General features: G+C 48.9%; 1 protein-coding gene across 1 annotated transcript in view; it reads right to left on the reverse strand.

Annotated features, from left to right (window-relative positions):
• The window catches only part of LOC309611770 (uncharacterized protein), a gene marked incomplete at its 5' end in the record, with an annotated part of 34,873 nt that extends 26,620 nt beyond the window's left edge, over window positions 1–8,253 (reverse strand). Inside the window, 2 exons of the mRNA XM_082356528.1 lie at window positions 7,507–7,607; window positions 7,731–8,253. Of these exons, the coding sequence (XP_082212654.1) occupies window positions 7,507–7,607; window positions 7,731–8,253 (624 nt within the window). The remainder of the gene's footprint in view (window positions 1–7,506; window positions 7,608–7,730) is intronic.
• Between the last annotated feature and the right edge of the window lie 5,798 nt (window positions 8,254–14,051).

Below are 14,051 nucleotides of genomic sequence, written 5' to 3' on the forward strand. Positions count from 1 at the left end.
ACAGCTAAAAAGCAACTGACAATGACGGGAATTGGATAAGTCGGTGTCATTGGCCCAGGCTTTTATTTACTCTATATGTGGTAAATAAAGTCACTTTATTACCTACCATGTGGGAGATTCTATCTATCTATCTATCTATCTATCTATCTATCTATCTATCTATCTATCTATCATCTAGTGATTATGAGCACACAGTTTGTTCATTCCAACTTGACCTGACTTTGCCCGTGAATCATGTGTTTACGGTCAGCTCCAACTGCTCTTTCTGGTTCCATTTTCCCTTTTGCTCTTGGCCCAGACATTTCTGATGGGCGAGGAAGTAAGTCCCTCTCTGCCTGGATTATTTTCATTCATTCCAAAAAAATACATATTGTTTCCCTACCATGTGTCAGGCACTGTTCTAGGCATTTAGGATACATTTGTGAACAAGACAGAGAAAGATCCCTGTGGGGGTGGGGTTAGGGGAAGATAGATAATAAGCAATAAACATAAATATATAAATTACATAGTATGTTAGGAGATAATAAATGCTATGGGGACCAAAAAGAACAAGGTTGTGCAGGTTAAAGGTGATCAAGAATGTCAGGGTGTAGGGAAAGGGCAAGTTTCAGTATTAAACAGGGTGGTCAAATGGGTCTCATTGAAAAGGTGGGACTCTAAAGACTGAAGGAGTGAGAAGGTTGGCAAGTAGATTTCTGGGGCAAGGGTGTTCAGGTAGAGGGTAGAGCTACAGCAGAGACCTCACTGTGGCAACACGCCTAGTGTGTTTGAATAACATCAGGGAGGCTGGACTCCCAGAATGAGTGAGGAAGGGAGTATCCAAAGAGGAAGACGGAATTCCCTGGCGGTGCAGTGATTAGGACTCTGTGCCTTCACTGCTGGGGCCCGAGTTCGATCCCTGGTCAGGGAACTAAGATCCCGCAAGTCACGTGGCGTGGCCAAAATTTTAAAAATAAATAAATAAATAAATAAAATAAAATAATCCAAAGAGGGAGCCAGGGAGGTGAGTGGTGGGAGGAGTGGGCAGATAATGCAGGAACTCTTTGGCCATTGTAAAGACTTCCGTTTTTACACTGAGAGAAATGGGGAGTTATCAAAGAGTAACCCTAAAAGAAATGGGGGAGAGGGGGTTTTTGAAGTTTTGATTAGAGAGTGATGTGGTCTAAAGTATATTTTAAAAGGATCACTCTTGGGAATTCCCTGGAGGTCCAGAGGTTAGGACTCCGCTCTTCCATTGCAGGGGGCATGGGTTTGATCCCTGGTTGGGGTACTAAGATCCTACAAGCCCCGAAGTGCGGCCAAAAAAAAAAAAAAGATCACTCTGGCTTCTGTGTTGAAGGCCAGAGTAGAAGCAGGGAGACTTTTGACAGGAGGACACAGCAGTAATCCGGGTGAGAGATGACGGTGGCTTTGACTAGGACGGCAGCCATAAAGGAGGTGAGAAGTGGTTGGATTCCAGATGCATTCTGTTGGTAGAGTTAACTCCTGTCAGATGTGATGTGCATGTGAGAGGAAGACAAGAGTCAAGGATAACTCAGTGTTTTGGCCTGAGCCACTGAAAGAATAGAGTTGCCATCGACTGTGATAGGAAAGACTGCAGGTAGATCAAGTTTGGGGAGCATCTCAAGAGTTTAGTTTTGGACATCTTGAGTTTGGAGATGTGGGGCAGACAGTCGGATATATGAGTCTAGAGTTCAGGGCAGAGGTCTGGACTAGAGATATAAATGTGGGTCATGGGTGCATAGACTGTATTTAAAACCACACATCTAGATGAGATCATCAAAAGAGGTGGATAAGGAGGGGCAGAGGACTGAGGTCTGAGCCCTGGGCATGTCAACATTTAGAGGTCAGGGAAAAGAGGGGGAGCCAGGAAAAGAGACCAAGAAGGCGGGAGCAGTGAGAGAGGAGGAAAACCAAGAGAGTGAGGTGTTCTGGAAGTCCAGGGAAGAACGTGTATCAAGGAGGAGGACGTGGTTGATTATATCAGATGTTATTAATCAATAAGCCGAGAACTGAGAAGTGACCACTGGATTTAGTAAGTCATGGTAACTTGGACCAGAATAATTTCTGTGGAGCACTGAGGGATATAGGCCTGATTTGGGGTTGGTTTAAGAGAGAACTGGACATAGCAAGTACGGATGATTCTTCTGAGGAATTTGCTCTAAAGGGGAGCAAACAAATGGGAGGGAGGCTGCCAAGGGAAGTACAGTCATGAAAAGGCTTTTTTTTAAGATGTGGGAAATAATAGCATGTTTGTGTGCTGATGGAAAGAATCCAGCAGAGAGTAATAATTTGGTGTAGGAAGAATTGCTGAGTAATGTCCATGAGTAGGTGAGAGGGACTGGGTTGCCTGCGCAAGTGGAGGAATTTGCTCTTGATGGATGGGTCACCTCTGATAGTAGGTGGAAAGGCAAAGTGAGAAGATGCAACTGCTGGACAGGGGATAAATGTGATGGTGGGAATCTGCAGATTTCTCCTCTGGTTCCTTCTATTTTCCCAGTGAAAAAAGAATCCAATTAGATTCTTTTAGAATTCAGCTGAGAGTGAGAATGGGAAGGGAATATTAAGGGTTTGAGAAGGGAAAAGAAGGTACAAAACTGTCATCCAGGAGCATAGGTGAGTGAATGGATCAGGGAAACATAAGTATGACTGTTGGGCAGCATTAAGGGCCCACGTAAGTTTCATCAGCATGAACTTCAAATGAGGTCAAGCAGTGGGGCTGTGTGTATTTCTCTGGCTAGGTATGGCCATGAAATTTATACTGGGTCAGGAGGGGAGTAAGAACATCAAAGGGGTGGGCAACAGTGAAGGGTGGTGGGATCAGCATACTGGAGGCTCTGGTGGGGTCAGAGGATGGCTGAGATCAAGCAAGGAGGTGAGCTGGAAAGATAGGAGGATGCACGAAATTGAGATCATGGAGGGACTGCAGTTATGTGTAATCACAACTATGGGTTGAGGGGAGGGAAAATCACTGGAGGAGAGAAATTCAAGAGACTGAGAGGCTGGGGTATTGGAAGGGTCATCTACTCTATACCGAATCGCCAAGGGTTAAGACAGTGTTGGTGAGAGTGACAGTGAACCAAGACCTAGAATATTTGAAAAATAACGCCTGGGGGTTAGGAGAAGACAGCAGTGATTGGTATAATTTGATAACACGAAATTCAACGTGGTGTGCAAGGGAATACTTCTCAAGGTGACGATGACCAGTAAGGAGGACACCTATCTCACCTCCAGGTCTAGGGACGGGGGCTGTGAGAGAAAAAAACCAGGCCCTGCTGGAGAAGGCTGTGGGGGCAGCAGTGAACTCAGGGGAGAGCTGGGTGTCCCGCAGGGAAAGAAGTGAAGAGGATGCTAGGAGAACAGGTTGAGGATAAAGGAGAGTTTGCTAATCACGGATATGAACTCCAGGGGTCACGGAGGAAGAGTTTCAGGAGTTGGGGAGCGTGGGAGAGGCCACAGAATAGGGGAAAGACAGGGCCTCTGGGAGCCAGGGAGATTTTAGGACTGACATGAACAGGAACGAGGACACAATGCACAGATGATGGCGGCAAGGCTGAGTGCTGGGATTTCAGGGGCTCCTGACGATGCAGGAGGGGAGAGGAGGCTCTCTGAATAGAGTGTGTCCCTGCCCCAGCCTGGCGACTCCCCGAAGGGGCCTCTCCTACCCCTTTGCTGCTAATTTGTTGTCTTTTCCAAAGGCTTCACCTAGCAGTTGTGACAATTCTGATGGCCATGTTATCCACTGGTTTTGAAAGAAGTTGAATAGATTTTCCTGTCTCTGATAACTCTATTTCCTGTTTCTCTAAAAGCCCTAAAAGTACTTCATCACATTCACGCCCTCCACACCCCAGAGTACACATCTGGGGCTCTGTTGACACACTTGTCCCATGGACTATTGCCTAAAAGGTCTGAGTTCAAATATTCACAGGGCTGAAACTCTCCCAGATGCGCATTTGGGGAAGGCTGAGGTGGCCCCGAGGTCTATCAGACAGTCCGTCAAAGCCCATCTCATCCCTTCTTACGTCTCCATACAAAACCTTTTCACCTCTCTGTGCCCACAATAAACTGCTTGGTCAGAAAAGCTTCCAAGTTCGGGGAGGATGGTTTTCCCTCATGTGGTCCACGTTTCAGAGAAAACAGCTGCTCACCATCTTGGTGAATGAGATCGTGCTTCAATTCCTGGCTGCTCAAACCCCTCGTCTTCATTCAGCTCCTCCTCTGGGCTCAGCTCCGTCCTGGTTGAAAGCCAGACCCATTCCTTTGGGCTCGCTCATAGCCGGAGTCGGCAGCCCTCTAATCACCTCCAGGGTTTGCTTCTGGACATTCCCCAAGGCACTTCCAGAAGCAGGTTTGGGGAAGGCAGCCCAGGATGCTAATAAAAGAATAGGGGAATGTGGTGTTTGCTAAGTTAAATGGAAGGATGAGCTCCTGGGAAACAGGTGATGTTCTGACATCCATGTCAGCTGTTCGAACACCAATTTCTCATCTTGTGGTCTTCTAGGAACTCAGAAATCTGCTCTGTTCTGGTATGGCCTGACGCTTTGTTTGGGGGAACCCCACTTTCTCTCCTACCCTCACTTTAACTTACCTCAACTATTCTACCTTAACCAGCTCTCCAGAAAAGATAGCCAAACTGGAATGTGACTAGTTAGACTCAACAGTTACCTCTTTAGTGAATAACTGCGTTTTAGTGAGGAAGATGGGGGTCAGCAAATTCAAATGTCAATGGGCCAAGCAGGAGGGTGGGAATAAAAAACGAGATGGGATGGCTGGGACTGGGGTGGACCACAGAGTACATGTCAGTGTGGCCAGCTCTTAAAGATTAGGGGGGAGGAGCTAAAAAAATCCAGATATTTCTGCACAATCTTCCAATTTTAAACGTTTGGTAATTAACTCAACTTTTTAAAAATGCTAGGAAAGCCAGACAAAATATATCTTTGGGTCGCCTTGGCCCATGGCCCAAGGTGAGATAGCAGTGACCTGTGTAAATTTAAGCACACATCTGGTTCTGTGTTAAGCACAATGGTTCTTTTATGGTTGATTTTTAGTAAGGAGGCCACTTGGGGCTCCCTGTGGTCCTGAAATCACACAGGAAGTGCTGACCTTGGTGACTGCATCCAGTCCATTCAGAGTCCTCCTCTTACAGAGAGTTTGTTCCTCTATACACTGGGGTCTTAGGGTAGGTTGCCTGGCCCCCTCAGGAATGCCATCAAGTTCAATGAGGCTGCAATCACTCGGGTCTACTAGAGGCAGGCGGGTGTTACAGCAATGTCTTCCTCACTGTTAAAGACAGCTGAAGGGGGCTTCCCTGGTGGCGCAGTGGTTGAGAATCTGCCTGCCAATGCAGGGGACACGGGTTCGAGCCCTGGTCTAGGAAGATCCCACATGCCGCGGAGCAACTAGGCCCATGAGCCACTATTACTGAGCCTGCGCGTCTGGAGCCTGTGCTCCGCAACAAGAGAGGCCGCGATAGTGAGAGGCCCGCGCACCGCGATGAAGAGTGGCCCCCACTTGCCACAACTAGACAAAGCCCTCGCACAGAAATGAAGACCCAACACAGCCATAAATAAATAAATAAATAAAAATTGTATAACTTAAAAAAAAAAAAAAGACAGCTGAAGGCTGAAGTGGAGTCATGCCAACCTCTGGTCAGAGAGATCATCAGAGCTGATTACCCTACAGCAGAGGTTCCACAGGTAACCACTGGAGTCAGATCCCTGAGTTCGAAACTCTTCTCTGCTAGTTAATTAGCCTCTCTGACCTCAGTTTTCTCATCTGTAAAACGGGGAATTTATAGTACATTCTAAGTAGGATTCAGCGGGATGAGCTGACCAAGTGCTTCCTTAGCACAGCAACTCGAGAGTAAGCGCCCACATTGGAAGCGGAGTGTGACTTCATTTTTTAAACCAGGGCTTTATTTAGCATTTAGTTAAAGCTTATTTTTACAGACACATTTGAAAACTGGTGGTTCAGATCTGTTTCGCTCATTATCTCCAAACCTGCCTTGCTCTTTGCCACCCTCTCCTGGAGCCATCAGATCTCCGAGTTTCCTGGGGATAATTTTTGTGTCTGAATCCCTTAGCCCCGGTGGTGGAACTTCATTAACCTTTTTCCCAGTGCAGCCTTATTGTGTCCAACAGGCTCCTTCTCAGGGAGCTGCACCCCATCAAGTCCCAGGCTCAGGAGACTGGCTCAGAAAGCCGCACCAAGCTCCTGGGAACCAGCCTGTTGGGAAAGCAACTCTCTTTTCCAGCGGAGCGATATGCCCTCTTCACATGTGTGTACTCCCAGCTTCTTTTTTCCCCTCTTTTAGATTTACTCTGCCTGCAGCCTGTTCCCCACCGTCGTCCGTCCCCACCTCCACCAAAACGAAAAGCGCCATCAAAAATTTAGAATCAAATTTTACATTTAAAAATGTGATTTCGTTCGTTGCCTTCTAACCTAAGGCAGCATCCCCCATCCATCTTGAAAGAGAAGTCAGCATTTCAGGAAGACTGGCCACAGCCTGGGGTCTCTGGGAGAAGCCTTTAAAAAAATACCAGGGGAGGGAGGAAACGGTCTGCGATTGGGAGGTCGGGAGGTGTATCCTGAGTAGAGAGAAAACGCTCAGGTTAGGCAGTCAGGGGGTCTCGGGCGAGGAAAAGGAAGCCAGGCCTCTGCTACGGATGGGGTCCGCCCCTCCCAACTCGGAGAGCAGCCTGCGGCGCAGCGATGGCCGGAAGTGCTGGGCTCAGAGGAGGGTGGGTGGGGAGGGGCTGTCCGGGAGCTGTGTCTCCCCGCTCGCCGGACTGGGATATTTATAGCACCTGTGTTTCTGGACCTGTCTCCACCTGGATTTATGCGGTCTGTGGCTGTAGCGTGTGTGGGGGGGGGGGGGAACGAGGGGAGCACGTCTTGCTGCAAGGGCTGATTCTCGGCCTTGGGACTCTGGCTGGAATGGAAGTTTCAAAACCAAAACAAGGAGCCATCTGGGGGAGCACCGCGGCAGAGCGGCTCCTCGGTGCTGCGTCTGCAAAGCAGTCGGCGGTTAGGCCCGGTGAAACCCGGGGCTTTCCAGCTCCGCTCGGTGTCACATTTACCGCAGCCGTGGGCGGGGGTGAGGCGGGGGTGGGCGGCAGGGGAAGTGGATTCCACCCTCCCAGTCGCCTAGGGGCTCTGGCTTTCCCTTTCTCGCTGCTCTAGCGCAGAGTTAAAGCTGAAAGAATGTTCGTTCTCCCGGGGGCTGGGGGTGGAGGCTCTGCACTTTGAAAGAGGAGCCCAGAGAGCACGTGGTGGCCCAGCGTCTGTTGAGACCGGCATGTAGAGTCCACGTCTGCGGACCTACCATCCCAGTCCGCACCCTCAACTTCCCCTAATCGCTACGTGCCTGGTTGATGTCAGACGGCGATGACATCATTTAAAAAATGAAATAACCGTCCCTTAGGTTTTTCAAGAACCCTAAGCGGGCAGATAATCCCGAGGAAGAGTCTACCGCCGGTCCTTGAGGCGGCCGTCTGCAGTGCCTACCTGTAAAGCCGCCCCGACTGCTCCACCGCGAATTAGTATGGAGAAGAGGCCCTGGGCAGGGTGGGCGGAAGATCCAGGAGAGCTGAGGACAGCAGCGATACCTAGAGAAACGAAAACATCGTTGACATTGCTCCAGCACGTTCCCTTTCTCATTTAACCTCAGGGCGGCACAAATGAGGTAGCACTATTGTTAGGGTGCCCATTTCACAGGTGGAGAAACTGACGCTTAGAAAGGCTAAGGGACGTGCCCCAAGTTGACGTAGCAAAGGCCACCTTCAGTTTCAAACTGAGATTCTGGGGACCCGCGGGGTAGGGTGCGCGGCGGGGACCGAGGAGGCAGGCGGGCGTGGGGCGGGAGCGATTCCGCCGGCTGCGGCCGCGCGGGGAGGAGCCGGGGTTCCCGGCAGCGCCGCGCCGGCCCGGGGCAGCTCCAGGGCCGGTTTGGTCGCCCGGGACGAGGGGCGGCCAGCCGGGAATCTGGAGCGGGACGGCGAGGCCGGGGCAGCTGCCAGACGCGGCTGGTGACGGGCCCGCGCCGCCGGCCCCCACCTCCGGGCCGCGCTGCGGTCGGGCAGCGAGCAGGCCACATACCGCGCGGCGCAGAGGAAATGGCTGGAATTCCTCCCGCGGCGCCTCGCTCGGGCCTCGGGGAGGGCGCGGCGCTGGCGAGGGCTGCCCCGGCTCCCAGCCCCGGGTACCGAGGGGGACCCCTTCCCTGGGAGCGCCGCCGCCACTCACTGACAGCATCTGAGCTCCGAGGGCACGTGAAAGGGCACAGGGTCGGCCCCCGCAGAGACTCCCCGGCCCTGCCCAGTCTCCTGCCCCCTTAACCTGTCTCGGGCTCAGATTGTCTGGGCCGGCCATCTGGGGAGCGGTCCTGCACCCCTACTCAGTCCGCTGCTGATCAGGCCTCAGGCCCCAGCAACCGGGATGGTGCACAAAGCGCACAGCACGCGAGGGGCCTAGCTGAGCGCGACGCTGAAGCTCCGGGCAGTGAGGACTCTGCAAGTCCCAGCCTACGCTTCTGGAAAGCCCTGGCCACTGATATCTGCAAATGTTCTAGGCTATTTAAATGTTTGTTAAGTGAATGCATGAGAATTGGGTAGGCACGGTACAAACAGAAGCAGAGACCAAAGGAAAAGCAGGCCAAATATAGATCCTGCTAGAAAGCGTTCATCTTTGCTTCCTGCATAGGCAAAAAACCTGCTACCTAGGCCTGTCCTGCTCTCTCTCACCTGCCAACCCAAGGCAAGCACAGCCCAGAGGGCCTGGCACCAAGACGACTTTGACCTTCACACCTTGAGCCTAATCTTAATCTCAGGGCCCACACTCACTCTCTTACCCCGACTTTAGGCTCTGAGTGCCTTTTTGCATATCCCACCCTTCCCCGCCTCCACCTCCAGTACTTCCCTGGCTGGCCCTCTTCCTTTCTCCACAGAGGGCTCAGGAGGGTCTGATTCCACATGAAGCGGGGCTCTCCTCCCATTCCAGATGGGACTGGGGCGCAGAAGGTGGGGCCCCGGGCCAAGGCTGGGGGCGGGGATGGCGTGGCTGTGTCTGCACCCTCCCACCCCCCCACCCCGCCCCATGGTTTCAAGCCTGGGAGCAGGGCAGGGACAGCGTTTCCCAAATTAATCCACATCTGGGTCCAGGTTATCAGCTTAAATTTCTACCCTCTCTAGGGGCTTCTGAGCAGCCAGACCAACCCTGGGGAGGGACATCTCCTGCAAGGCCCCAGGAGGCATTAGGAGGCCAGAGGCGGGCCTGTCCTAATGCACTTGTCTTTCCTCGGCCAGGTCAAGTGGGGGGGGGGGGATGGGGAGGGGCAGGGAGTGAGGTGTCATTGTCAAGACCGCCCCTGGACGCTGGCCCACGAGGAGCAGGCCCAGGAGGCCTTGGCGGACCTTCCATACAGATGAAGGCAGACAGAAACACAGACGGCTCCCAGTGACAGTCTTGCTTCTGGGAATTTTGGAAATCAAAACTCGTATATTTTTCACAAGAAAAATGAACAGATTTTGGCATCTTCGCTCCAGAAACAGGAACTGACCAAGACAGTGGCCTCTGATTATCACTTCCTCATCTCAGTGCTCAGAAGCTGGTGGGGAATCCCTCAGCTCTTCTGTTTTCTCCCCAGTGTTCTGTGGGTAGCAGCCCGAGGGTTTTAGGGGAGAGAAAGGAAGGGAAAGGAGAAAGGCATAGCAGAGAGGAGGGAGGCAAGGAGGGGAGATATTTTTAAAGTGTGTCCTTGAGGATTGAGGAGGCCGGGAGCCAGATGCGGATGGGGTCGGGGCCAGAGGGCACCTGACGGGAGCTCAGTGTAGCTGTTATTTCCATCTCCTCCTGGAAAGAGCGCCCGCATTCTGTGTCCCTCAGAGTTCACGGTTCTGTGGACCTGTGCCTCATAGTGAAGTACAGCAAACACACTTAGCCATATTACCTCCTATGCATTTATTGAACACCTACTGCATATCCAACAAGTTGCTAGGTACTGAGTGGATAAGAGACAGATTTCTCCCTTGCAGAGCTTAGAGTTGAATAGAAGGAATTGGCATTCCAAAAATAAAGCATTAAGGTAATGAAGCTGAAAATAATTGCCAAGAGAGGAGAAAGAGGCCAGATCAGGTTGGGGTGGAATATGAAAGGCCTTAGGAAGAGGTCACATTTGAAGTGGGCCTTGAGAGGTAGATGGGCATTTGCCAGGTGGAGATGGGGAAGGAGGCCCTTCCACGGCAGAGGAAGTGCATCAGCATAGGTGCGGGGGAGGGAAAGTGTGAGCACATCCAGGACAGTAAGAATGTAGGGCAAAAGCGGGTGCAAAGGAATAATGGGAGAAACAGCTGGAGCGGGAACTGGGTCCACTTTGCAGACGGTCCTGAGTGCCAGGCTGAGGTATGTGGGATTCCTCAGAGGGCCACGAGGCGGCCTTGACTGGCAGTGGCCTGACAAATGCAGCACCACGTGCTGCTGGCAGCTCGGAGAAAGGAGTGAGGCAATGGGGAGGACGGCGGAGAGATGGGGAAGCAGCCAGACCCATCTGCGATAACTCAGCCAGACCATTAAAGTGTTTTCTAGTCCAGGCCCCTGCTATGTGCAGCTGACCTGAAATTGGTCCCACTGAGTAGATCTTTGTCGGTTCAAGGTTTTTGCTGCAAAACTCTGAGCCTCAGTTCTCCTATGGGAGCAAAGTGAGAAGTGAAGGTGGTACCTGTGTTCTTGTGTGGAATGACCAGAGTGGTAGTCCCTGTGGGCAATCAGAGACCTTCCTCTCCTAGACAGGCTGATGGGGGAGTGGGGTACCTGCACCGGCATGGAGAGCATGAGTGGGAGAAATCACAGATGTGGGCTCTGAAAAGGGTGAGACTTTGGGGTAGCCCAGATAGGGGAGAGAGAGAGCCAGTCTCCTGAGGCAGCCAAGGTGGCAAGGGATTGGGGAGGAAGTTCCAGGATCCAGAGGGTCTCTGAATAGACACAGCTGGACCCTCTTCCAGCTCTGTGCCTCTGTCCCTAACAGAGCACTTCTCACGTGGGGCAGGAAGGAACTTTCTCAGCAATAGGCAGAGAGGGTTTATTGGTTGTAATTATTATTATTTAAAAATTTTAAAACAAAATTTATTTTGAAATAATTTCAAACTTAAAGAAAAGTGGCAAGAAGAGTATAAACAACTCTCTTAGCTCCTTAAATCAGATTCTACAATCATTAACATTTACCATTTCCTTCCTTCCCGGCCATTATCGTTATTCCTTTTCTGTTCAATCTGAGAGCAAGTTGCAGACATGATGCCATTCCACCCCTAAATATTTCACTGAGTATATTTCCTCAAAAGCAAGTACACTGTTCTATAACCTGTGTGCAACCCATTCAGATTTCCAGATCCCATTCAAATTTTGCCCACTGTCCAATGTCTCCTTTTCCTTTCTAGGCCAGGATCCAAATCCAGATCGTGCATATAATAAATTTTTTAAAAATAAACTTTATTTCTCTTCCTGGATTGTAAGCTCCTAGAGAGCAGAGGTGGTATTTCCCACAGGTCTTAGTACTTACTAGGCACTGAATAAAAGCCGAAGGAAAGGGTCAGGATCAGATGCCACATTATAAGGAGGGGAAGCCTCATGGGTGACAGCAATGGCTGAGCTTCCTGTTTTATCACACATCCGCCTCCGGATCTTCTATGACTTCTATGAGTGTGACTGAAATCCCACTTCCTGTGAGGTCTTTACTGGTGGGCCACCTTCTCTGTACTTCTTTCCCTGGCTCCCCCCATCTCCCACTTCTCCCATGGGGCATGTTAGCATTTCATGAATACACATTTAAGGAGGATTTCAATTTGCCAGGTTTTGTGCCAGGCATGGGAATACAGTGGTGAATAATGCTAATGATGGAAACAGCTAAACGAATCCCCAGCCCCTACAAGGGCCTCAGGATCTCTCCATGGCCTCATACGGTCTGAGATGGCTACTTGGCTGGAACAGGCAGAATTGTCCTTGCTAGTTATGATTTTGTGGCGCCACCTGCTGGCCATATGTAAACACATGGACACAGTTAACGTGTAAATGTACACAAAGAAATTGACTATTAAAACAGAGGGAGACACACAAAAGTATGTACACACCGTGAAACATACACATGTTCGCAAACAGGCACGCATACATGGAAACACAGACATATAATCACGTACAGAAATTCAAGATCTAGCACAGTACCGTATCTTTGGTAGGAGTCCAATAAATATTTGCTAGTGTATAAAAAAACCCCACCAAATTCTTTAGATCAGTTTTCTTTCAGGCTTATTTTTCACCACCTTTTCTAGCCAGTAAGGTAAGAATGCTCCACTGTCGCTTGTTCCCTGCCCACATTCCTTCCCTTCATCCTATTCTTTCTTTTTAAAAAAATTTTTTATTGAAGTATAGTTGATTTATAATGTTTCAGGTGTACAGCAAAATGATTTGGTTATACGTATAAATCTATTCCTTTTCAGATTCTTTTCCATTATAGATTATTACAAGATATTGAATATAGTTCCCTGTGCTATACAGTAGGTCCTTGTTGTTTATTTATTTTATATATAGTAGTCTGTATCTATTAACCCCGAATTCCAAATTTATCCCTCTCCCCCTTTCCACTTTGGTAACCTTAAGTTTGTTTTCTATGTCTGTGTGTCTATTTCTGTTTTGTAAATAAGTTCATTTGTATCATTTTTTTAGATTCCACATATAAGTGATATCATACGATATTTGCCTTTTTCTTTCTGATTTACTTCACTTAGTATGATAATCTCTAGGTCCATCTATGTTGCTGCAAATGGCATTCTTTCATTCCTTTTTATGGCTGAGTAATATTCCATTGTGTGTGTATATATATTTCTCCGGCTATATGCCCGGGAGTGGGATTGCTAGATCATATGGTAACTCTATCATCCTATTAATTCCTTAAAACCAAATTCAAATGCCATCTTCTCCCTTATCTCTCCAGCTAAGATAATGACTTCCTCTTCTGAACTTTCATAACTTTATGATATTTATCATTTTACTAATTTGCATTTTAGCTATTTGAGGATATGTGTTTTCTCCCTTTCTAGTCTGTAAGCTCCTCAAGGGTAGGATTTGTGTTTGATTCATGTCCGTGTTCCCCCATAGTACCTGGCACATTGCCTTGCACAAAGTTGGGGCTCAGTAAGTATTTGCTGAATGAATGAATAAATGATACAGTCACAGACACAGAGAAAAACAAAGATAATGCACAGAAATGCACATCTATTTACATAAATTTCTCTCTCCTTGCAAAAATGATACATTTACATGAAAGCATAGAAACGTGCATATCTATGACTAAAGCTGTGAGGAGACACATCTCTTAAGTTAAGCACTTTCTCATTTCTGTTTTTATTCTGATCCAGACCTTCTTCCCACTGACTGACAGCAATAGCCTCTTAACTCATCTCTGTTCCTAGTTTTTCCCTTTCTACTTTTCCATTGCTCTCAGCCTGTACCTTCCTAAAGCACCTCTTTGATGATATTATTCCTTAGCTCAAGAATTCCAGAAGTTCTTGCATGATAAAGTCTGGAAAAAGCTAAATACTTTATTTTCTAAAGGGAAAGGAGTCACAGTTATAACCAGTGAAAAGTGAATAGAAGTGGTTTCTTTCTGGGAAAGTTTGTCATGGCCTGTTAAAAAAGACAGTCTTGGCTGGTGCCACCTGTTCTCCTTCCATACTGACTTGAATGTGGTTACAAAGGAGCTGCAGCAGCCATTTTGCAACCATGAAGGAAAGACCAAGTTGTTGTTCCTGACCTCACCGAGCAGCTGAACAAATGCTACTGCTTCTAGATTCCTTGTTTATATGAGAGAAATAAACCTCTGTTTAAGCCACTGCAAGCCATGTTTTTTTGTTAGGACATAATCCTCACTCAAGATTCATGAATATCTCCCTTTCTCTAATTTCCTTAACCTAGTATTTTAAAAACTGAGCCTGAAGGACAGGAAAAAGCAGACATAGGACGAGCAAGGGAAAGAGTTTTCCAAGCGGGAGTAGCAACGTCTACAA

The sequence above is a fragment of the Balaenoptera borealis genome (assembly GCF_965194805.1).
Source record: "Balaenoptera borealis genome assembly, chromosome: 15".
In the NCBI taxonomy this organism is placed as follows: domain Eukaryota; kingdom Metazoa; phylum Chordata; class Mammalia; order Artiodactyla; family Balaenopteridae; genus Balaenoptera; species Balaenoptera borealis.